Here is a 24557-nt window from a genome sequence, read left to right on the forward strand (position 1 = left end):
CTGTATTTGTTCTCCATACTATATCTCTGTTTCACACAGTCGTGATGCAGAAAAGACCCCCTCAATGATAGACAGAAGGTATGTGTTCTCTTTATAGCAGCGAGGGGGGCTCCCTCCAATGGTGGTCCACCAGAATACACGTTTCATCTTTCACTTCACTCTGAGGATCCAAAAGCCTAAACATCAACTTTCTTTAGTGATCAGACAACGACAGAAATTAACCAATCGCCTGAAGGTCTGAACAAAGATGTTGGTGAGAAAGAACTTCTTTTCCTATCTTTTTAAGAGCTCCAAAGCACATTCGTTGATATATTCATTCAAATGTAACATTTATGAAAAAGTTTTTAATAATTGGGTTTTTAATATTTTGTGATTTTAAAGAATTTGAATCTCGTGCATTTGTTTTACCCCACACTCTGATGACATCACCTCATGATCTATAGTCCAAGGAAAAGAATTGAAGTAAAGCTCGGAGGGGAAATTTGGCCACTTTTATCTATAAACCACAAAACAGTTCAACATATTTGAGTCTTTTTATTCGTTTTTTAGTTAGTTATGGTTTTAATAAATAATTCATAAATAACAACATTGTCATCAGTTTGTTTCCAGGAGCCATTAAAAGCATGTTTCCTGATGAAGTGTATCAAATGTGTAAGATAGTAAGTATGTATCTGTTTTGTAAACTTTGAGACTGGGCAGCAGACCTTAACTGCTTTGTGTGAGGATGTAAAGGTAGAGTTGTTTTCTTTACATTCAAATGTACAGAAGCCCTGAGAGGCAAGTGAGGAAAAAGGCAGATGATTCCAGTTTAAAAAAAAAAGAAAGTGTTTTCTCACCTGTGTTACAACCTAAGAACTGGTAATGGTAAACTTCAACAACACTGGGTCACTGCTGGTTTGGTAAAGTAGGCGTCCCAGTGCATAAGCCAAAGTCCTTGAAGCTACCCTGAAGCTACTCAGTACATCATCCTCCACTCTCTCCCTGTATTTCCTGTCTCTCTGTAGCTGTACTATTAAAAAATAAGCTAAAACAAAAAAATGTCGACATAACTTCAAACACAAAATAAAATCTGTAACATTTCTGCCATACATTTTGGTTGTACGACTTCCCAATAAAGACTCTGCAGTAACACATTCATAAACAGCCTTTCCGAAGAACGATTTAGAAAGATCATCATCATGGCAGTAACCTCAGTCATCTTCAGTCGTAACAACAAGATAAAAACGTATTCTCCACATATACAGGACACTTAAATAAAGGATCACTGGACCTTTTGCACAGCCTGTCTCTCAAGGATTCCATACTACTGATAAAATATATTTTTAAACCATTTTGAAACAAATGGATCATCAGAGTGAAACTGCTACAATCAGTATGATGTAATGACAAGAGGCGATAAAAGGAAATGCTCATCTGTGTGTCGAAACCAGCTGTGGCAGTGTGTGGACTCGTCAGTGTGGCCGAGAGAAACTTTGACAGTTGTCTGAGAAAATGGCAGTCTGTACATTTGTTATTTCAGTTCAATATAATCCGCTCTGTTTAAGATCGAGTCACATCGACAGTGCGTGTTACCTCTGCAGGAATAAACAAGAGTTTCTTGTTTACCTCATCCTGGTCCAGATAGAAGCAACTATTCCGTTCTTGTGTGTGGAAATGTTCATTGTTTATGCATCTTTCAGCAAATTGATGTGTGCACAGATTTTCAGTGCAGGTCCCAGTTTAAGGTTCATGCTGCTGACCAGGTGTTCCTCTGTGAGCAGCAGTAGAGCCTGTCCGTCGATTTCCTGCGAACGAAACTCCTGGGCCACATCCTGACCACCTGGAGGAAAGAGAAGACGTGGATGTGGAAGGTGAATACAAACTACAAATACGTTTCTGCAAGAACATAGTACATTCTTTCAACGGCAATACAGCAGTCTACCTCACCTTTTACGGGGATATTTAAAGTACCTTAGTGGTTGCAGTTTTGATGCACAAAAGATCATTCCTTTTTTTTATGTCATTGAAAACACCAGCAGTGCAGCAAAAGTAAATGTGCGCGACTTTGTAAACAATGTAAAGATTTTTCCTGGATGTTTTTTGATACTCTTGATAAAAACATATTGCTCCTCTTCCCTTGTCTTCCCCTTGTTTCAAATGGGTTTTCCTGCTTAAACCAATCTTAAAGTTTGTGTCCCCCTGTTCTCCTGCTGCCTTACACTCATCTATTTTACAATCTCTCTATTCTACAATAACTTTTTTTTCCACATGTCGCCACACGTCAAATTTAAACAGCAACCTACTTTACTTTTTACAAACTATCATTCTGGGGGGTCATTATCTTCCTTTTCTTTGACAGGAAAATTATTCTTTTCACTCACATATTTGCACAGGCCAAGGGTTTGATTGCTAGCTTCATTTATAGTATGCAAGTGTCTCTGTCATGTTTACTGTCAGAAGGTTTGCTCATGTCCCAGCAGTACCTGGCAGAGAGTTGATAAAAGAGAACACTTGTTCTACGTTCCAGTGAGACGGAGAGACGGCGTCTTCCTCCCTGTCAGATAGGCAGACTGTCTCCGTCACCCTCTTCTCCTGCTCTTTCTCCCTCTCCCTTTCCCTCTCTCGCTGTCTCTCGGCCTGTTTCCGGAGCCTGGTTGTCATGGGAACGGCAGGCTCATCCTCCTCCTGTTCATTGTCCAGGTCCCCCTCATCTCTCAGTGAGATTTGAAGGGCCTCCTCCGAACCAAGCAACCTTGAAGTCTGTGGAACACAAAGACAATCAGACAAATATTACATCTACATACTTTCATTCAATGGTTAAATAAAAGAGAATGAGGAATTAACAAGTTTTCAAGCAAGATGGGTCAATGTGCCATGGTGCTTCTTACCGTAAAGGAATTTCAGTAGATATGGACATTTTCCCATTTTGCTAAAGTTTAGAAATGCATTCATATTTCACTGCTCTCCTTTAAAACTCTTCTGCTGTCAGATGCAACTGTTCCCCCGAGAGCGGCCCGTCTCAGAGGACCAGTGATCCCTGCAGCACGTTCAGCATGTTGTTGTGCGCAGCGGGTCGCTGATGTTAACTGACCTGTCTCAGAAAATGTTCTCTGGAGGCTCCCTTGACTCTGCCTGGGGGTCGTCCTCTCCTGCCCATCGGCCTGTGACCCCAGCGCCCTGCTCCCAGCATGCTGATACGCTTGGTGCAGCTCACACTAAACCTGCACACACACACACACACACACACACACATTCAAATATTCAGAGAGATTCAAACCCTTCATGCAGTCCATTGCAGATGATCACATCTGTGTAGCGATGGCCCTGCAGTCAGGATGTCATCCATGAAGCCCAGCAGCCCTTTGAGACTTTATTATTCATGATGTGCCAAGTGCAGACAGTAAGACAGGCTTTTGTTGAGCTCTGGACTTTAAGCTGTCCTCTCTTTAATGCCTCGAGTTGTCTCAAAGAGAAACCCGGTTGTGATTATGCTCTTGAGACTGTTTCTTATAACCCAAATGTAGCCAAATAGATTCCAGATGTCAGATCACATTTTTTTTTACCACCAATGAGACAGACATTTTTTTGTCTGATTGAAGTGATAAACATAATTCAGATTTTCTTAATCATCATTTATACAACAAATTATGCTCTTTTGCAGCAAAACTCTGACTTTTTATACATTCTGTTCCAGCCAAAGTTTCAGCACCTTGCTTGAGGGCATGTTTAGTCATTCATGAGTCTTACACAGTGTTTCCACATCATGTTCCAGACGCAAACAAAACTGGATTTAAGACAAGCTTTAAAGCCCAATACAAATTTAAAGTTGCTTTTTTTTAAAGTTTTTTTTTTTTTTGGCAAGTGGCCATTTGTTTATGACGACGTACGTCTTAAACAATGTATTAAAAATGAATAGAGTTAGTTTGAAAGAAAGTACTCTGTCCATTCCTAAAACAGCAGGGCACTTTACTTTGTTAAGCACAAATGACTCAGCAACAGTCGATAGTGCATTCATCTCAAAAGCCTGGAAGAGACTTCAAGATGGTTTATTTCGTGAGTATTATTATTATTAAAGGCAGGGTTTGCAATTTAAAAAAAATAATAACATTATTTCAGAGGGCCAGACTGATACTTGATGCTTTTCCTGCTGATTTCTTGAACTGAGTGTGTGGGTGTATTTACCTTCTGACACACGTCATCGAGCAGAAGCGTTTGGAGCGCAGAAATGTGTAAGCGTAGCCTCTGCTCCCACAGAACTCACACTGCAGCACACCTGACACACTCTCTGCCAGATCTGAAACTCCACAGGGCCAGGTGTTAGCCACACACTTTTGAAACACACACATACACTCCCACACACACAAATAAGTGAAAAATTCAAGAGAAAAAAATTTAATAAATGATTAGAGAAACGTGTCAAACTCAGATGCTTTCATTCAAGACATGAGGCGTTCTTAGATGGAAATTCAACTAAATATCTATAGGCATATGATGTTTTTTCCTTAAAAAGTGCCCCACTTGGGAATATTAACAGTTAATTTACACACAAACAAATTCACCCAGGCATGCACACAACTCACCATCTGCTGCAGCGTCATCGTTTTCCATCTCAGAGTCTGAGGAGTCAGACAGGTCAGCTTCCAGCGGACTGTCCTCTGCTGCTGCAGCTCCGTTGGTTTGCATCTCCTGGGATTCGGGAAGTGAAGCCTGCTGGTCTGATAACAGTGATGTGGAAACCACCTGAATTAAAAGATAAATTTAGAATGTCAAATTTCGCTCACAGACATGGAAAAACATGTGCACTCTGCGTGGACACAGATGGATGAGGCTGGAGTGATTGGATGAGAATTCAAGAAGGAAAAAGTGTTTAGACTTGATGTTTTTCTGTGCTGTCCTGTACATGGTTTCAACGTCTGTGTCACTCATTGTGTTTTTATGCTCCCTGTGGAAGGCAAATTCTCCTAGGGGCAATAAAGGTTTCATTCATTCATTCAAAAAAATGAAAATATCTGTTTAGAAAATGACTGAGCTTCTTTTTTTTTTAGAGGTAAACAAACATTACTCAGATTTCTGTTTTAGGAATAAGTTAGTTTAAAATAAATAAAAGCCAACTCTGAAGCATAGCCACAATTCTGTGTATGGGTATTTGTTGCACTTGTTGTAATGTTGCACCAGGACATACCGGGAAAGGCTCCAGGCCCTCTCTGATGACGAAGCCCTCTACGAGGTGTGTGAGGACGTGGGCTGTGAGGATCCTGTCAGGGCTGGCTGGGGGGCTGGCCGGGCAGGAGAGGGGTTGGCTGGGGCCTCTGACCGCTGCTGGCAGGACGGGAGGAGGCAGAGGAGGAGATGGATGAGATGGAGGAGGAGGGTTGCTGCTGCGATTGGTGGAGGTGATCTGGGACGGCTGTTCAACACTTGGTGAGCTCATCAACGAGGGACTGGATATGATGGAGGGTAAATCCAACACGGCTGAACAACGAGAGAAAGGAGAGATAACAGGCTGAGTGAGGATTCATGAAGCAAGATTCAACCAGGCCTCTCTCAGTTGTCCAGTCTTATTTTAAGGACTTCTTGTTTCTTGAGGTTTAAATCAGTTTGGCCTTAGCGACCATGACAACGTTTCACTGCTCCTCAGTGAATATAAGTCCAATGCTGTCATTCTATAATCACATACAGACATGGAACACATTTAATTCCCTCTTTCAAATCTGAGCATCTCTCTTTCAATCCCAACTATCTGTTTAATAATCAATAAATGTCCTTTTAAATAATCTGTAGCTAAATAAAGTAAATGAATGACTTTGACACCATTATTCCTTCCTATCACTTGTAATCCAAATGGAACAGAATTTTTGTCTCACAACAACGACAAAACACATTGGTTTCCTCAAAAACAAACTGGGCTCCATTTTATAAATAGCGTACACACATGTCGCATCTTATTCAACAATATGCTAATTATTCAAAGCCCCTGACATCATGCCTTAACCTGCTTTATAAAAAAATAGATTGATCCTGGTGTATTAAAGATTTTTTTCTAATCACTGGACCAGCTTTATTTTCTTTAAAGTAAATAAAAATCCTTTATCTTTTACCTGTAACATTGTGCTCAGGCGGCACAGGGGGAGCTGTTGTGGACCTGTTTCTCTGTGGACTTGGAGAAGATTCTTCTTTCCTCTCTGCTGAGCTCAGTCCGTTCACTTTGCATGTTTGCCCAAACTAAAAGGTCAACCAAAACAAATCTGTTATCAAAACAACTCATACTGTTAAGAGGCAAAGCTTACAAAGCTGAACAACGACAAATGGTGACTCACTGGTGGAGCTTCATCCCGTCTGACTGGATGCACCTTCAGATCCACAGCCACTGTTTGAGGAGGTGGAAGGTTCATATAAGGCATTTGAACCAGAGCCTCGGCTACAGGCAGCTCCTGCTCTCTTAACAGCATCTGTCCTGACTGCACCGCTAAAGCATGGACAGAGTGTAGGGACAGCCTCTGGAGGGAGGCAGGGGGATTCCGGGGCAACCTGGGGAGAACCAGAGGTGGAGGAGGCGGTGGAGGCTGGTTCTGCACTTGAGGGATTGATGTCCGACGCTGAGGAGCCGCCACCAGAGGAGGAGGCTGAGGCTGGACAGCTGCTGGGATGGACGTTTGAGTTGATGATGCAGAAACACGAGTAACAGAGGATGAAGAAGACGTAGAAGAAGAAGCTGGGGTGTGGTTGCTGGTTTGTGACTGTGTGCTGTTTGTGGTCAGTCTTTTAATTGAAAGAGAGAGAGGGGTGGAGTTGGTTTCGTGAGGTGCGACTCTGAGGGCGATGGGCTGCAGTTGGCGATGGTGTTGAGCTCCTCCTGTTGTCTGCTGGAGGATGAGCTGGTGCTGCGCCACCCGCTGGCCTGGAGGACAGGACAGCTGCTGCTTCACCAGAGCGTGGGTCTGCACCGGTGTGTAAGCTGAAATGAGAGCAATACAGAGATGGACATGAAAACAAGTAACAACATGTAACATATGCTTGACTTAATCATATTTTTTTAGTCATTATTTATTAGTTGATGGTTGTGAGTTTACCAGTAATGTAGACAGAGTGCGGTAGATGATTTTGGTTAGAGTGACTCGTGAATTTTGCCTGTATCACATGGTCTTTCTAATAATTTCTTCCTGTAAACCTCACTATTTGAACAAATAAGCTCACCTGGGGTTATGATCTGCGGTCCTGAGGACAGCTGGGAGACACCAGCCGGTCCTGTTTCTGTTGAGGGTTCAGTCTGCTGGTTGTTCTTCAGAGCACATACTGATGTCTTGGATAACGTCGCCGCTTGAGACAGGTTAGATGGCTTTAAAACCACACTGTGGGCTGTGGCAAGAGAGCCAGGCAAATGTGCACGCAGAGCTAGATTCTGCACCTGAATATAGACAGAAAGAAGACCACTTTTACATTGTTTACCACATTTCAGTCTGTTGTACAGTTAAACACTCTCAGGTCTAATATTAGAGGTTTTGTGGCATGCAAGGTCTAATTATGTGCCTGGCAAAGTTTGTACCTGAGTGGAGGTAGATAGCGAGGAACAAGAGGTGACAACAGGGAAGTCCGATTGAACTGTTGTCACCGGGGCTGCAGGAGTGAGAATGAGCTGACAAAGGAGAAGCAAAAAGCATGTAGAGACAGATTGCAAGATGTTTGAAAAAAAAAGAGATATAAAATGCACAAAACTTCTGTGGAGATATAAATCTATCAACCAGTGTGACAAATATCATGAGATATTTGAAAAAGGTTTTCACCATCTGAGTGCGGAGGTACATCTGAGCTTGGCTACAGTTGGGCGGTCTGTTTCCGAGGAGCATGGCCTGCTGGGATATGGAGGATGCTGCACTGGCAGAGTTAGATGCTTGGGTACGACCAATCAGCTGGGCTGTTAGTGGAGATGCTGGGAGTGTGATCTGGATTCAGGGGCAGCATTGAGGAGAATGATGTTGAGGTTATAAATGTGCTCAGAGCAGAATTTGAACGGAAAATACTTACAGATGGAGCAACAGGCTGATGAACCAAACTGCTGCTTGACGATGAAGGTGACTGCCTCTGACAGACTGAAGCCTAAAAACATCGGAGAAACGTGTCATTTCCCCATGAACTGTGTTAAAATGACTCTTGATTCTGCACAGGACACCATCAATCTGACCTGCTGTAAGGAGGCCAGGCTCTGCAGGTGGGGGGAGTGCTGGTGCTGCTGCAGGGCTGCTGTCTGCAGCATGAGGTGCTGCTGCTGGGCTGCGTACATGTGATGCAGGTACTGGGCCGCCATGCTCTGAGGTCTGTGGATGGCGTGCTGGATCACCTATTTCATCACATGTTTGACACATCAGACACTTCACAAAAGAACATTCCATCTGCTCTCTAAAACTCAAGGTTAGTAGTTTTAAGTAATCGACTGGCTAGACATACTTAAACACTTATGAAAGGTGCAATAGAGAAGCAGTATAGTTGTGCAGGAATGTGTAAGAATTGCTTGTACTGCCAATAATTTGTGCAACAGGAACACTGGATCATCTATCACCTGGCTGCCTGCCAAGTTAAACAATGCCCCAAGAAGTCCCAGGTGCTGTCTACTTCCTCTCAGGTATCACAATGTATGAAGATATCCCAGGAACTGTTGATTACCAGTCATTTCAAACAATGAAAAGAGAGGTCTCGGATCCGTCTATTAGTCTGATTGCCAGTCAGTCAAGTCAAACAATGCCTGCAGAGGTCCATGGTGTTGTCTATTAAACTGGACTCCTCCTGAGTCCCAAATGAAACAATGCATGCAGAGGTGCCAAAAGCTTTGGATTACCTGCCAATCAAGTAAAAAACAATCAATGCCCGCAAAGGTTTACAATAGTTTATTTTACCAGGATTACCCTGCTGTTAAATAGTCGTCCTTTGTGTCACATGAAATAGTGACACAATTTTTACATTTGTTTTTGAAAAGTGCTCCATAAATAAAGATCGTTATTATAATCACTAACAGGTTATGCAGTGCTCCCAGTATTACCTTGAATGCCCTCAAAATAAAATAAAAATGTATGCAGCAGTCCAAATAATATACTGTTAATTTCCTGAACCACCTTATAGTCAGGTAATAATAAACCTGCAGGGGTCCTATAGGATGGGTAAGGGTCAGGTACTGTCTATTACCTGGACAGCTTGGCTATCTGGTGAAACGATGCTGAGGGAGGTAGAGGGCGCCGGGGTGCACACAGTGCTGCTGGAGCTGACTGTTGCCATGGTGACAGTAGCTGATGGGATGGGGGTGGTGGTGACCACAGTGCTGTTAGCATCTGGCTGTTTCTCTCCTGGGCTCTGTCGATCCATCTCCCAGGTCACACTCAGATTCAATGTTGGGAAAAACTGAGGATGTGAAATAGACAATAGGAAAATGCAGTTGAGTCAGGCTGATGGAGATGTTCCGCTTAAATGTTTGGTAGTTTTATAAAATGTGTCACTTTGCAGTAAAAAAAAACAACAACACATGTTTAGCTTACAAGAGATGCTAAACAACAGCTGAAGCTATTTGTCAAACAAAAAAATGTCCACACAGAAATATTACTTCAAAACTATACTTCTTAGATTATTGACACGCACATTTACAGGAAAAGAAACAATAACATACTTGAATGTAGACATTGTTTAAAAAATATGAATTAATCAGGGGATATTGGGACAAAATGTGACAAATCTTTTTGTTTTTGTTATCAATAAAGAAAACATCAAATCACAACTCAAAAAATGTGATGCAAAAGATATCACACTAACTTTTTTCCTAGGGTATGAAAAACACATTGTCACACATTGAGTCATTTTCTAAATGTGTATAAAGGTCATTGAGTTATCTCCTCACCTGTAAAGACATCCTACACATCACACACATTTGCTACATTGCAGCAGGGTTTTGTTTTTACTGTCAACTGCTGATCAATATAAAACATATATATTGTTTTTCCATTTGAAGGTAATGATCTTAGAAAAGGAGTGTTAAACTTAAACATATATATTTTTTTGCCCTATAACATGATGCTGAACGCTGTTGTCTCTCCATATGGCAACTTGAATATTGATTGCATTGTGCTGCAGAGCCGCTTATCTCCATTACAAACCATCAGGGCATTCTCGATGAACCTCAACGTTGACAAATAAGCTTGTATTTGAGGTTCACATCTCATATTCGGACAACACATTCAACAATCAGGGTGTCTGCCCCTGCCTCTTTGCCTCTCCTCTCTCAGACAGCGCTTTATATGCATGCACAATCATTCCCCTCTTGTCGGCGTTACCTGCCTGGTGTTGATAGACATGGGACATCAGGAGCTAAGCAGAGCCCGGCACATTGTTCCAGTCATGAAGCACACGGATGCAGCTGTACTGTCTAAAATGGAGATTAAAAATAAACATGAAACGGTAGGCTATATAGAAGGCGATATTTATATTTTAAAAACCCTGACACAGCACCGCTCGCAGTGCGGGAGGACCTTCCACATCCCGGGCTTCCTGCTGCGCTCCTGCTGCACGGAGTGGGAGTCCCGGGGGTGTAAATAGGTTATAAGATGTATTTATGCTTAAATTCCTTTTTTTTTTTTTTTTTTTTTTTGCTGTCTGACAAAAAAAAAAAAAGCTTCAAATACCCGCTCTAAAAAAATGAAGACTGGTTGTTAACTGTAGAAGCTTATAATAGAGGCCAGACACACAAAAAATAGGCTAATAATAAAATGCATAATGTCTGTTTGTGGGCTTATAGACATTTGGTCATGCTCTCTATATGGTTTATGGCTCTTTGCTTTAGAAGGACCAAACGAAGAAGAACAATTAAATGAATGCTTTTGAGAGCAGCTTTTGAGACAACATTAAGTTACCTCGGGACTGATCATCACGACCTGTCAGGAGATTTATTCAGAGAAAGGATAAACAGCAAGTTCCTGATCATAAAGGATGATCTTTTTAACGTGGACTTCAAGTTTTGCAAGACATATTTAAACAGCCTACCACATAATATATGTATGAACAATATATGATGAACACTGCAAAATGTTTAAAGCATACTCATATAATAATATTATTCAGTGGCAGTCTCTATGTTGAGAAACATATAAAGATACGTTTAGTGGTGGGGTGAAATGTAATTGCAAATAAAGCAACTAATGACAATTTCTATTTTGTGTTTCCATTATTTTATTATCCATATGCCGGTTACAAGTTTTTTTCGTTTTTCATTCAAGCGCAGCCGCACTAGTTCACTCATCCCTAAAAAAAAATGTTCAAATAAAAAAACAAACACGTTTTACTTCTGTTACTGGCCAGTGAAGTTATTTCCAAACCAAAGCATTTGAAAGCGCGACATGTCTTGAGGGCTGCTCCGATGTCTGAGCTCAGAGGTTGGAACGTGAAGGCACCACACCACCCAGACGAAAGCATCACTTGGTTCAGTCGGAATTCTTCCATTATGTACACTTTAACTTTTCGTAAGTTATTTTGACACTGTAGTGGTTCATTTGAATTCGTAAACAGTGAAAAAAAAACATCTGTCAAAGAGAGCATTTAAAGTATTTGCATATCTTATTTTCCATTAAGTCAGCTTAGAGTTTGGTACGTCTGTAAGCGCCACCCCCAAACATTCCGACAATGGACTCATCCGTCGTTAGGCCTTTGCAGTAGGGAGTTGTTTGGCGGACCCCGCAAGTTTTTCTTTACTTTGAATGTTATATTTATATCTCTTAAGAAGGACAAATTCATCATTTTTATAACCGATAGACTCGTTTGTTTCCCGGTCAGTCGACGGACTATACAAACCAAGTGATTTTGGGCGTGGTGCACAACTAGAGAGCCCAAGAAGGAAAGGAAGGCATCGGTGACTCGGACTCACCGCGGCGGAGCTTATGATGCCGACGTTGCGGGACAGCACCATGTCCCACCCCGGCGAGAATTCCCACCAAGTCCGGGTGAAAGCTTATTACAAAGGGTAAGAAAATCCCCCGGTTCACCAGCCGTGTCACCGTGTCTGTTTACACGCAGACAGGGAGCAGTTATAGACTCTGAAAGGTGGCTAACTACTTCGCTAACATTAGCTGAAGAGGCTAACGGCTTGCTAATGTTGGGTACCAGGTTTAGGTAAACTTAGTCCGGACAGACAGACAGGTGAAACTGTCCAGACCCCACAGGTCAGAGGACTCTCTCTCTCTCTGTGTGTGTGTGGGGGTGTTTAATGGATTCACCAGCTGTGACTGTGAAGCTGTCAAGGGGGGTTTTTATTCAGTTTTTGATCGTGCTAAAAGATTAATTCTGACACAGATTGAAAGCTGCGAGCCAAGACTTCAGATCAGCTAACAGAAGCTAGCAGTGGCTGTTCAACACTCATGATGCCAACTTAAAGTAGCCCAGTTTCATGAGCTATACAACCAGTCCGATGTGGATTTTAGTCAAGCATTGACAAGTTAGCATGCTGTTAGAAACTGATGATGTAGCAGCATAACAAAACTGATCCAGAGTTTGTGTTCATGTAAATCAGATCTTTGGGACTGTCCTGTTTGGTGAGTCTTAAGTGTCGGCTGGTATTGTCAGGTATTTCAGGGAGACTGATACGCTACATCTTCCCCCTTGTTATCTATCTTATCTATAAACTCTCAACAGATCTGCTGCTCATTGACTCACTCATTGATAAACATTTGGACCTCTTGGGCAAATGAATATTCACAATCAGTTCTGTGACATCGAGGTTTGTTTATCTGGTTCATAACTAACATATTGTTTAAAGTAATAGGATACTTGATCTAGTTTCATACTTGGATTTGTTGATGGAAATCATTGGTCACCCAGTTGTTTCTACACCACTCCCTGCCCCTCTGTCTCTGCTAGATGGAGCCAATGATTCGAGCTCAGCCAAGACTTGAAAAACGTGAAGTGCAAGTCACCTCAGGCATACCTGTTGTATTTTTTTCAGAGACTCTGTGACACACCTCAGGAACTCTGTGATGTGTGTTGATCATTAGGTGTCATCTGACAGAGCAAAGCATCTCAAGTATTCATGAGGTTACTGCTGAGGAATCTCTGCTATGTTGCTGAAGCAGGGAGATGGTCTGTTTGTTTGGCAATTAGGATGCATTAAGCAAGGGCATCTGAAGAGTAGTTAGACTTTCCCTGCTGAAGTTAGAGATGGGAGACTGAGGACAACCTTTCCCAAAAATGAAATAGATACAAAGTGAACTTAGACATCAATTAGAGTTGAAACTGTCTCAATCAATCAATCAATCAATCAATCAATTTTTGCTTGCATTGCGCCAATTCACAACAAGTGTTACCTCAAGACACTTTACAAAAAGCAGGTAAAATACCTTACTTATTGCTATATTAGAAAGACCTGGCTTAATCCATCGTGATCACTTGAGCAACATTTTAGCAAAAGTTACAGTGGCAAGAAAAAAACTTCCATTTAACAGGCAGAAATCTTGGGCAAATCCAGGCTCATGACGAAACAGCCATTTACCGAAACTGCACCGGGCTTGAAAATGGGATAGGGGGAGTTGTTCAGTAATTCATTATTTAATCAGTTGAAATAAGGATATGAAACAATTTTGATTGAATTATGTCAGTGATTTCCAAAAATAATTGTTGTTGTTTTTTATGATAGAAATTGTATGTTTTTGTTATCCTCACAAAAAGCAGAATTAGTTCCTTCTCTTTGTTATGCATGATTTGAAATAGAAATCATGCATAACATTCTGTTTTGTTTTGGGCTTAAGACAAAACAAGACATTGGAAAATATTACATGCTCCACAAAGTTGTAAGTGGAATTTTAAATGTTTGATTTAAATTATTATTATTTATTTTTTTGGGGATAAAACAAACGGGAAGTTAATCGGAAAGTTAAATATTTTAAATCAGTTGCAGCTCTAATTATCGATAAATGCTTTTCACCCTCAGCAGCATGTTAGAGAGATCCCACGAGTCTGTTAGTTTCTCAACTGCAGTTGCTCATTTTATTGATTTTTACCATTTAGTGTTTCAATATGGTAATCAATGAAATGATGTTTCTGAGTGTTTGGTTTCTTTATCTGTCCATTTATGACATGAAGACATCCGAATAGCATCTTAAACTTGGCTCTCTTGATGGCTTTATACTCAGTGGTAGTGTCTCAACTCGTCTATTTTCAGTAAAGTGTCTTTTTTCACTCCACTCTATCTTATTTGCATGTCTGTGGTTGGTCAGTGCCAGCAACAGCAGACTGGTGTCAGCCTGTAGCAGTCTCAGCCTTTCACTGGCTCATCTTCATCTTCCTCTCATTCAGGCTGATGGTCAATAGAGAGGGCTGTAAATTCACCGAGCACATGACCAGAGGACTGACAGTGATGCTAACGCTGTACAATAGTTGTGTTGCAGGACTGTAAATGAAGTATGGAAAGTAGTCGTGCTACAACAAACAATTGTTTTTTAATGTTCCGAATATTCTATCAATCAGTGTGTGACCTCTGTAGGATTATTTTTCCTGCTCAGTATTTAAAGATATTCCATTTATGGTAACATAAAAAAGAATAACAGCAAATACTGTCAGTTTATAAGCTGGACCAATCGACGACTTTTTGATTTGAAAATAGACTAAAGATATTTCACTCACTTAACTCAAGTAATAATTTATTGTATGAAAATTACCAAATAGATGAATCAACTTCCATAATACTTTTTTGATGCATGACACAGCTGCTCAGTCCTCACTTGTGCTTCAGGAGTAGGCATCTTACAATCATTAGGATGCTAATGCTCCTGTGTGCTTTCTCCATGTATAACTTGCCTCACATCCTTCTCTTGATGCCTTGATATGTATTGCTTCCTGTATACGTCCAAACAAAGGAATAGAATTAAATGAGGCGGGTTAAAGGGGATGCGTTTTTACGAAAAAGGTGCCTTAAACCTTGATCCTGCAATTCCACTCTGGATCCCCCTACTAACTTTATATTTTGCCACAAAGTACCATTCCTCATTCAAAACAAGACTATGCTACAGTTTCATAAAGAGCGCATCTTCAGTGTTTGCTGAAGCGCTGGTCAGGTTTTTAACCAAATATTTGTCTAGTGAAGGATTGTGTTGGTGTGCGCTGACGACAGCCATGTTCTGACACTCCCCGTCTTTCTTTGTGTAATGGTCAGCTTACCTAAATGCTGTTTTTAAGATATTCCAGTAATTTAAACTTTTTTTTAGATTATGAAGTGAAAATAAGATGAAAGTGATGGTTGTAATTTTTTTACACTGGTAACACTTATTCATTTCAGTACCAGTGTTTGTTTTTTTTTAATCCATGCTGTGAAAGTAAAAATCATTGTTTTGCAGACTTGCTAACACTGAATAATACAAGGCTCCTTAAGCGCCAGATCGTTTCAGGATTCCTGTACATGGCATGTTGTTTGGCAGGAAACTGAGATTACACCGGCTCGACGGAGCAGTTCAATTATTTTACTCTTTTGAGGGGAGCTGCTCCTGTATTCAAAGACTCTGCCGTCTGCATCAGTGCTTCAAGGCTTTGCTTTGTTCAAAATACGGGAAGCGGTACTTGTCTTGCCATTTACTTTTCCTTTTAAAAGCCCCTCAAGCACTGAACCACAAAGTCAAACAAACCCCTCACCCACCCATCCACTCTTGTCCCATGATTGTAGCTAACGAGTTTGAATATCACAGAATCTCAGCAGCTGCAGACATGTAACGAATCGTGAATGTTGTAGCGTCTACACAACCTACACATTGTGTGTAAAACAGCACAGGTGTTAGACTACACATGTCTGCCAATATAAGCGACCTTGTCTCCGTCTCAGCTTAAGTGTTTGGTTGGTGCTATGGTACTGCGTGAAGCCAGACTCCCTCTTGTTTTGCACCACAGGTGGGCCGTGTTGCCTGGAGACCACAGCATCCCGCAGTCTGTGTCTCAGTCACCCTGACCCCCAGTGGAGGTGGAGTGGGACGGCGCAGATTTATTTTTTCTTTGCGAGAATCAGGTGTGGCTGTTTTGGTAACTTCAGCTAGCTTGTGGATATCTGTATTTTATATTTGTGCTTGTGTGAGACTCTTTGATATCGCAGAGTGTTCGCCTAGGTTGTGCAGCGGTGTTCCAGTGGGAACACCGCTGCATGGCACTGCTGACAGGGAGATGGATGGTCCTTGGTGCTCATGGAAGCCCAGAGAGGCACTCAGGCCCTTTTCTGGGCTTGAGCGCTCACCAGTGACGAATGGCTTCATGCTGGGCAGATGGGGCTGCTGAGCGTCTCCTTACAACAGTTCATACGCCAGGGGCACAGGCCAGCACTCCCTGCCTCCTCCTTCTCCTCCCTCTTTAATTTAGCTGTACTGAAGGACGGAGGAGAGCAGAGGAATGCCAGGTCTGTGTGGAATGCCACTTCCTCCCAGCTACTCAGCAATGACGTGCTCCCAGTCGCTCACTGCAGAATCCTTCTGCCTTAATCACCCTGAGGAATCCACTCAGCTCGCCTTTCTTTGTGAATAGAATTTCTGATTCCTTTTCATTGAATGCAATGTTATGTTGCATCTTAAATTGTTTAAAAATACAGCAGTGCAATGCATGGTGTATTTTTGTAGACCAAAGAAGCAGCACAGAAGTCATGACGTGGTCACTTAATCAGCCTTGTTGGTTGTTGAGCAGTTATTTAGCTTCAGTAAAGTTCAGTTTTTGTAACTGATCAAACAAAAACAACTATCTATTATTTTTCTTCCCTTTATAGATACTATAAGCAGAAGGAATTGTTGATTGTTAAGGCTGCTAGTCTACATTAACTATTTAGAGGACACATTGGGCCATTGAAAGGTGACACCTTTAAAATGAGTCATAAATCATGTTTGTTTACGTGGAGCCAAATCACAAGACATCATTGTATCATCATGATGGCAGCTTTACATTGTACTCTTTTGTTGTGCCATACTCAAAGACATCCATCCAGTATGTTTACCTCGTATCCTGTTCGTGGTCACAGGGGGCTGGAGCCAATCCCAGCTGTCATTGGCCAACGGGTGGGCTACACCGAGGTCAGACAGGTCAACAGCCTATCACAGGGTTGACGAATAGAGACAAACAGCCATTCACATCTCAATTTTTTATTTATGTAAATCAACAAAATGTGTGAAAATGTTCTTTTTTTTTTTATACTGCACATAATGTATTTGTATCGCTGGCAGAGACGGCAAGTCTCTGCCGTGTTACTGCTACCGCTGTAGCCGTTAGCTGAGCTTGTATCTGTGTCACAGAGGATGTAGTGTGAGGCTACTGAGACATGGCTAAACTTTAACTACAGTGTAGACTCGCAGTGTTTAATGATCACCCACAGCTCAGGTCCTGTTGCATGTGACACAGTTAAAGTCACCTGCTGGGCGGTAATATGCTGCCTACATGGTCTGAAGTCACGCTGTGGGATCCTTTTAGTTTCACATTTATGTGTTTATGCACTCTTTATCTTCTGATGTTATCAGTGCTGTAGGAGGAAGTAGAGCTGCCATACTTGTCCTGGATCAGACTGTGGGAGAATACAGTCTCTTCCTCCACCTCCTCACAGGCAATGATTAACACCCGCAGGATGGAGGAGGTGGAGGCGTCAGTGTCAGTCTGAGCTGTACGTCACTTAATTCTTAATCACAAAGCTTTATTCATCTTGATTTCTACTATTCAGACGACAGTTTAGTTCTTGCCTTATGTAAGTTTCAAGAGCCGTACTTTGTTGTGTTTTTACAAATATGTGAAATGCAAATAAAACAAACAGTTGTAAAGTCTGACTTGTTGCTGCAAATAAAAAATATTTTTTGTAGCCAAACAATGCTTTCATAAGCATGTGTACATTTTAACTATTGGATGGAGGCTGTGGTTTAAAGACCATGATGTCACACCACTTTGATACAGTCAGATGAAATGCAAGCTAGCTGTCAGCTATCCTCAGATTAATTGGTGTTAATTCAGTAGCGAAAACAATTACCTTTTTTTTATTGGATTAGATTCATGAGGGAGATCTTGCAAGAACATTTGGGAGAACGGCAGACAAACTTACAACTGTTGGTTAGTATACCTAATATGAATTCATAATATTAGTGTGTTTATCACGTTTCTCATCATTATAGTGCTGTTGAATGATGTTATCACACATCGCATATTTTTCTCATATCATGCAGGCCTATAAATATCACCAGCACATTTATAGTGCTGTCTTTTTTTCTTTCAGTGACCTTACACACTATTTGCTGTCCGTGGACTTCTACACTAGATGTCCTTGAGAGGGTGAACCATTTTAACTCCATGTGTTGGGATTTTATCATCCTGCTGTAAAGCTCTCAAGTCGATGAAAAAACTGGGTCCATCTTTGACAACGGCAGTAAAGGGAGCCACTTTCTTATACTTGAGGGTCAGTCCCTGGCTTGTGGGACGTATTTAACACATTGTCCCCTATTTACCTTCTTTTTTTACTCCCCTCTTTACCGTGCTTATTCCCTTGTTTTGCACATTCTATCTCCACTGATTCCACACATGAGCTCAGGAGCCTGTCCCCTGCAGACCTGTAAAAAGCTAATGTGTGCACCATCTCCATCCCCCTTTGTTGGGTTGTAAAACACAGCACAGGCTGGCCAAAAGGCGGAGAGCAGGCGACATCAATCCTTAACGCCGCCATGAAACAACGAGGGGCAGATGATCCCAGCCACAGGGGGGAAGATGGTCTTGGTCACCCACCACTAGGCCCCTTATCACCTGTCTCAACATGATGTTTGTGTGAACAGAGGAGCCAGTAGAGAGTGATGGAATTGTTGATTAAAAGCAGTAAGTCAAGTGTTGAGTGCTTTTTTTTTTTCTGCTTTCAAGGAATTGATGGAGTGCAGTGGTGGACAGTGATCCTTAACCACAGCGGTCACAACACAACTACAACTGCCATCGCCTGTGATTCATTCTGCTTCACTGTGCGGCTCTCTCCTTCTGCAGTCTTTTTCACTCTTTTTTTGTTTGCTCTTTTCTTACTCACACCCACAATCATGCTGTATGGATGAATACACACACTAATGTGACAGACTGAGAGACTGTGACTCACACACAGTGGCACAGTTTCGACTCACAGTTTGCAAAAAGACGGGCCGTCCCTTCCCTCTTTCTCTCCCAATCAAAAGTGTGACTTAGTTTGTCTGTTTGGTAAAATGAAAAGTGCAGGGGAGAGTTTTCTCTTCATGTCAAAAGATAATAATTAGTGTTGAAAAAATCAGTGGATTAATCAGTTAGTTGTCAAAAAGGAAATGCCCTTTATTTTTAGGCTACAACTGAACTTATATGAACTGAAATATTATGATTTAGTGCTTTCACTATCTCTTTAGGTTTTTGTTTTTATTTCATCCAGTGGTCAGGGGAGTTCAGATGTGCATCTTTTACTGTTTTCCGACAATTTTTGGATTATTTGATAATGAAAATTTGACAGCTGCAGCCATTTTAACAATTTCATTTCTGTATGTTTGTGTTCTTTTAATGTAGAGCAGTTAAAATGCTGCAGAAAGTAAGTCAATAATGATAGTAGCAGTGTAGTTTTGATGATATTTTGTGCTGAACATTTGTATTTCTATTTATGGTAGCCGATCAGATTTGATCTGTTTGTTTTTCTGTCAATTGATGAAATGGCAGATTTGGTTACAAGGAACTTCAGAATATTGGCTTATCATTACAAAACTGAATACACTTTAAAGTTATTGATCACCACTTCTGCAATTTGTTTTGTTTTTTCTAATAGGCAGAATAGATTTTATATATTAATCTCATACCTCAGCTTTGGATTTCAAAGCAGATACTGTATGCAGTGTAATTAAAGAATCATCTCTTCCCATTTGGAGTCTTTTTTTTTCTTGCAAGGAAATACAATGAGAAGGATTGCTTTCATTATCAAAATCTGAGTCTCTGAGGGTTGTGCCTGAACAAATGTTTTGTGTGCACTACACAAACTTTAACCTTTAACATTGACTAAGAATAAGGGGAAGTTAGTCATATCCTAGCCAAATATGTTTCCTAAATTAAGTATTAGCGGACATACAGATTCATTATATTCAATTGCTGAAGACTAATCATTAAAGTGTAATTAAGTACGTCTTATATTTCTTCTTCACAGGGACATCATGATCACTCATTTTGAGCCGTCCATCTCATACGAGGGTCTGTACGGGGAGGTGAAGGACATGTGCTCCATGGACAACGACCAGCTCTTCACTATGAAGTGGATCGACGAGGAAGGTACATCCCCGCGATACTCAGCCTCTGCACCCTCTACTGCTTTCTTTTGTTCTGTGCTTCAAGATCTAAAACCTTCACCTCACATGAAAATACAGCCACGATTACATGTGGCATCGTCAGAAAGATCAGACTAGTGATTTGGCATTTGATGGTGCCATGTGTTACTATCAACACAGCTCAATTCCTTTCTTGGCAGTCAGTTAGTCAGGCAGGAGTCACTGTGTCATAGGAAAGATGGAGCCGTCACATTGCTCTGCCCAGGATAAGGTCAGTCTGCCCAAACTCATTAGCCTCAGTTCAGCTCCCACTGGTGGCCACACACAGACAATCAGTGGAGTCATTAACCTGTCTGAGGAAGAAAAACTGCTTGATGGTCATAATGAAGTACTCTGTTCAGTGGGAGCTGTCTCACCTACTGCCCCATCCATAGAAACCACACAGCTCTGCTATGTGAACCCCCGTCATTATCACTTTAATTAGACCACATACATGGTATTAATTAATACTTTATAACCCTGGGTTGAAGTTTCCAAACACCACCAACAGCTTTTGTGTTTCTGCAATCTGCTTTACAATTGAAAATTAAAGTGTGCTCACTGTATCTGATCTCTGTGATATTTTGAAGTTATGTCACTCTAAGCTTAATCTGCATTTTTTAAATTTTATTAATTGACGTGCACCTTAACAGGTAAACTTTAATTATTAAAATGTATCCTAAATGAGAAAAGAATTGGGTTATTGGAACAAAAGAGCAAAAAGGATGCATATAAAAAAAATGTTTGAAGGATTCAGCATTAAGACTTCCTGTATTAATCGTAAACACTACCGTTAATAGCTATACATTTTTGAAAAATATAAACTACACTACAACTACATAACAGTCTGCAATGTTATGAGGATGGTAAATAACGCCATGTATCAGACCAAGCTAACAGAATGTAGCACCTGTGTGTTCGATCAGATTTAAAGCAGTTTGTTTGCACTCAGTGACGTTTCCTCTCTAGATCCTTGCTTCTGTTGTACTTTGTTGTCGCTTTGGATAAAAGCATCTGCTAAATGAATTGTAGAATTAAATCATCCATGTCATTACCATTTAAATATATCTAATACTTCCTCATTTGATGTGAGTTGCGATTGGCTAACTACTGCAGCATCTGCATCATATATCGTCTTTTATGATGGAGCCGAGTGCGTTTGAGATAAAACATAATCTGCAGTTCATGTGCTGTTAAGCCCCAAAAAACTTTGACTGCAGTGGTTATATTACAAGTTACAATGCATAAAAAAATATATATTTATAAAAAGCAAATAAAATTATCATTATTGTTATTATTATTGTCTTTATATTGTTTAAGAATACCCAGCTGTCTGCTTGTATTTCTCTGAATGAACTATCCCGTCCTAAAGTCCAAACCTTGACCTAATTATAAAAGCAGACGATGCCGTGGCAGCAAGTTCCCTTTGACATGATTGTGTCACAGTTATACCGCTTATATGCCTATTTTTAAGTCCCATCGTCATCCATCACTTTGAGACATGTATGCATGTTACAGTTTCCCTCGTCAGATTATTTATAAAGCAGCTTCTTGTAGTTGTCGTTAGTCACTTAGAGAACTGAGAAAAGAACCAATAGCATCTGGGTCAATGCACACTGTATCCTGTTAATGATAAGGAAATAATGAGACCTGCATCTGAGTGGTATTTAAAGGATTGACTGAGATTCATCACTGTACAAATGTGTACAGCTGTACAAATAAACAACTAATGATGTGATTTGAAATGGCAACATTGACTGCTGTATGTTCTTCTAACAATCAAACAATGTGAAAGTTCCTTTACTACAGTTCAATCACTCTGCTTTAGCACACACAAACCTTTGCTTTTTGAGCTAGATTATATAGGTTTAATTATAGATCATATAGGAGACTTAATTGTTCCTGCTCTGTTTCAGTGTGTCTTGTTGTTTTATTCTGAATTAAAATGTAAAACCTGTGGTAATGGTTGATTGTCAGAAATGAATTGTGGTGGTTGACATCTCGTGTCTCATCTGTTGTTAGGTGACCCCTGCACAGTGTCGTCTCAGCTCGAGCTGGAAGAAGCTCTGCGCCTCTACGAGCTCAACAAAGACTCCGAGCTGATTATCCATGGTGGGTCTAACTGCTTCTCTCTCACACAGTATTTAACATAAAGAGTTTCATGATTTATATCACATTAAGTAAGTCTGCAGTTCACACCAAGGTCCAGTCAGCTGTCTGTTGATCTTTTGAGAGAGGCATTATTCATTAATTAAATTAGCAGCATTATTCATGAAGGTACAGAATTCAACTGAAGAGCAGTTCTTAAGTTGAATATCATCCTTACAGTTTGTGATTAAACAAAACTTTATTTTTTTGTAGTTCACTGCCTGTAGGTATATTTAATTAGTCTTTGATGCTAATTAGCTAAAAGTGATGTTGTATGTATTATTGGGCACAGTGTAACCGACTGAATACTTTTGTTGGGTGAACATTTGAGTAGATTGCAGATCGAGAGCAGACTTTCAAAATGACAGAGATAAATATATTTAATATCACATTGTTAGAAACAGCCTCAAACATATTAAATTGATATAAAACAGTCAAAAAGATCATACACAAACACTTGATAATAACAAATGGGTAAATTAATTAAGCCATGTCAATAAAGTTGAGTAGCTGTTGTCATGACGCTGGTTCTGAACTTAGCCTGTTAACTTTGTACTCTGGCTTCAGTAGTGTAGGGATAGTGGGTTTGTGTATTTGGAGTGACATGCAACATTTGATTGACAGGCTCTGTGTGTATACACATGTTACCTGAGGGTAGGGGACACAGGGTCTGCTGTGTGGTTAATGTAAAGTTTTAATCAAATCAGAGGTGACGGGTCAAGAGTACAGTTGATGCCAGAGTGACGGCAGATGATGAACGGAGGAGGTGGATGGGGGAGGGGATGGAGAAGAGGATGTGACGGTGCCGCAGGGGGGGTCGCCAGGTCTGCTCGTTAACGAGCTTGTTGGTTGAAGCCCACGCCTGGCCTCTGACTCGCACACTGCCCCCAGTCTGGCTCGATTCATCGCTGTTTCTCTTTCTCGCTCTCATACACACAAATAATCTTCACCTGCTTCTTCAAGCCTGTGTCATTTCCGTCATTACTGTACGATACAAACACTCTGACATGCTGTTTGTGTGTGTGCATTACAAAAACAGCATGAGTGTATTTCAAGATGAACTAGCGAGGTGTGCTACAGGTTGTTCTTAACTGTTATCGTGATGGGAATGTCAGAAGCGTGTCGACTCCCTCAGACGTTTTTTACTCCAATCCCTAATTAAAGTCTAATCTTCTCTTTTCCTTCTCAGTGTTCCCAAATATCCCAGAGAAAGCTGGCATGCCCTGTCCGGGAGAAGACAGTGAGTCAAACATTTTATCCTTTTTAGTGTTATCTACATTTTTAGCTGTAGACGGATGTAATATATTTACATTTTAAATTTAGGCACTTTAATTTACTCTGAGGAGTTTTCGCCTGGTTATAAAACAGAATGACATTTCTACTGATGCCTCTAAATGAGCTTTAAAAGCCAATCAGACCTCCAGTATAAGATTGGAAATGAAAAATATAATTTAGGTTAATATTTGATTCAATAATAATTGAATGCCTGAAGTTTGTGTGAAGACATGTTTACAGTCAGACAGATATGGAAATAAATACTATCATGACATTCAAATGTGTTAAATTAGATAATAAAATATTGTCCTTGTAAAGGAGGCAATGGTTGTTTATAATTGGGCTGTAATTAGAAATCAGGTTTTACATTTTTCATATTCACTCTAATGTACAAACACATACTCACAGGTCAAGCTCGACTCAGCCCTCCTTTCACTTCTTCTTACAGAGTCTATATACCGGCGTGGAGCCCGGCGCTGGAGGAAACTTTACTATGCCAGTGGTCACGCCTTTCAGGCCAAGCGCTTCAATAGGGTAAGACGTGACACTGAGTTCTGCACTGTAAGGCCCGCTGTCCACCTAGGGTTTATTCTGAGTGCCAGTGTCTTTTTTTCATTTGTTTTCAATGAGGAGAGAGCGTTCGCAGAGCCCAGCATTTGTTTCCGAGTGCTTCGCCTTTTTTGTGGGCCGCTCCGAGCGCTCAAGATTAAAATCTTTGAACTTTTCGTCACTGGCTCTCTTCCCAAATGTATGATGTTCCCTGTAGTTTTGCTGCCTACATATCGTGTCTTGTACCCTCATCCTCTTTGCCTCCTGTCTGATCGAGAAATAAACAATCTAAAATAAAAAAAACAT

At 40.8% G+C, this 24557-nt stretch overlaps 2 protein-coding genes across 3 annotated transcripts in view; one reads left to right on the top strand and one right to left on the bottom strand.

Annotated features, from left to right (window-relative positions):
• Positions 1-514: 514 nt before the first annotated feature.
• phc3 (polyhomeotic homolog 3 (Drosophila)) lies at positions 515-10529 on the bottom strand. 2 transcript variants are annotated; one of them, XM_065954243.1, is made up of 15 exons: positions 10294-10529; positions 9154-9366; positions 8159-8314; positions 8002-8073; positions 7761-7919; positions 7523-7612; positions 7174-7384; positions 6297-6934; positions 6078-6201; positions 5162-5451; positions 4560-4719; positions 4162-4273; positions 3071-3200; positions 2463-2739; positions 515-1819 (listed from the first exon to the last, which is right to left on the bottom strand). In XM_065954243.1, the coding sequence occupies exons 1-15, from the start codon at positions 10315-10317 to the stop codon at positions 1665-1667; spliced, it is 2811 nt and encodes a 936-aa protein (XP_065810315.1). In that variant the 5' UTR covers positions 10318-10529; the 3' UTR covers positions 515-1664. The 2 variants fall into 2 exon arrangements, with proteins under 2 accessions (XP_065810315.1, XP_029133439.2); XM_029277606.2 differs by having other exon boundaries at positions 10290-10529.
• A 1101-nt stretch (positions 10530-11630) lies between these two features.
• The window catches only part of prkci (protein kinase C, iota), a 28761-nt gene continuing 15834 nt past the window's right edge, over positions 11631-24557 (top strand). The window contains exons 1-5 of the mRNA XM_020635219.3: positions 11631-11968; positions 20123-20244; positions 22302-22391; positions 23617-23667; positions 24151-24236. Of these exons, the coding sequence (XP_020490875.1) occupies positions 11886-11968; positions 20123-20244; positions 22302-22391; positions 23617-23667; positions 24151-24236 (432 nt within the window). The 5' untranslated portion in view covers positions 11631-11885. The remainder of the gene's footprint in view (positions 11969-20122; positions 20245-22301; positions 22392-23616; positions 23668-24150; positions 24237-24557) is intronic.

Source organism: Labrus bergylta, chromosome 4 (assembly GCF_963930695.1).
Source record: "Labrus bergylta chromosome 4, fLabBer1.1, whole genome shotgun sequence".
Lineage (NCBI taxonomy): Eukaryota > Metazoa > Chordata > Actinopteri > Labriformes > Labridae > Labrus > Labrus bergylta.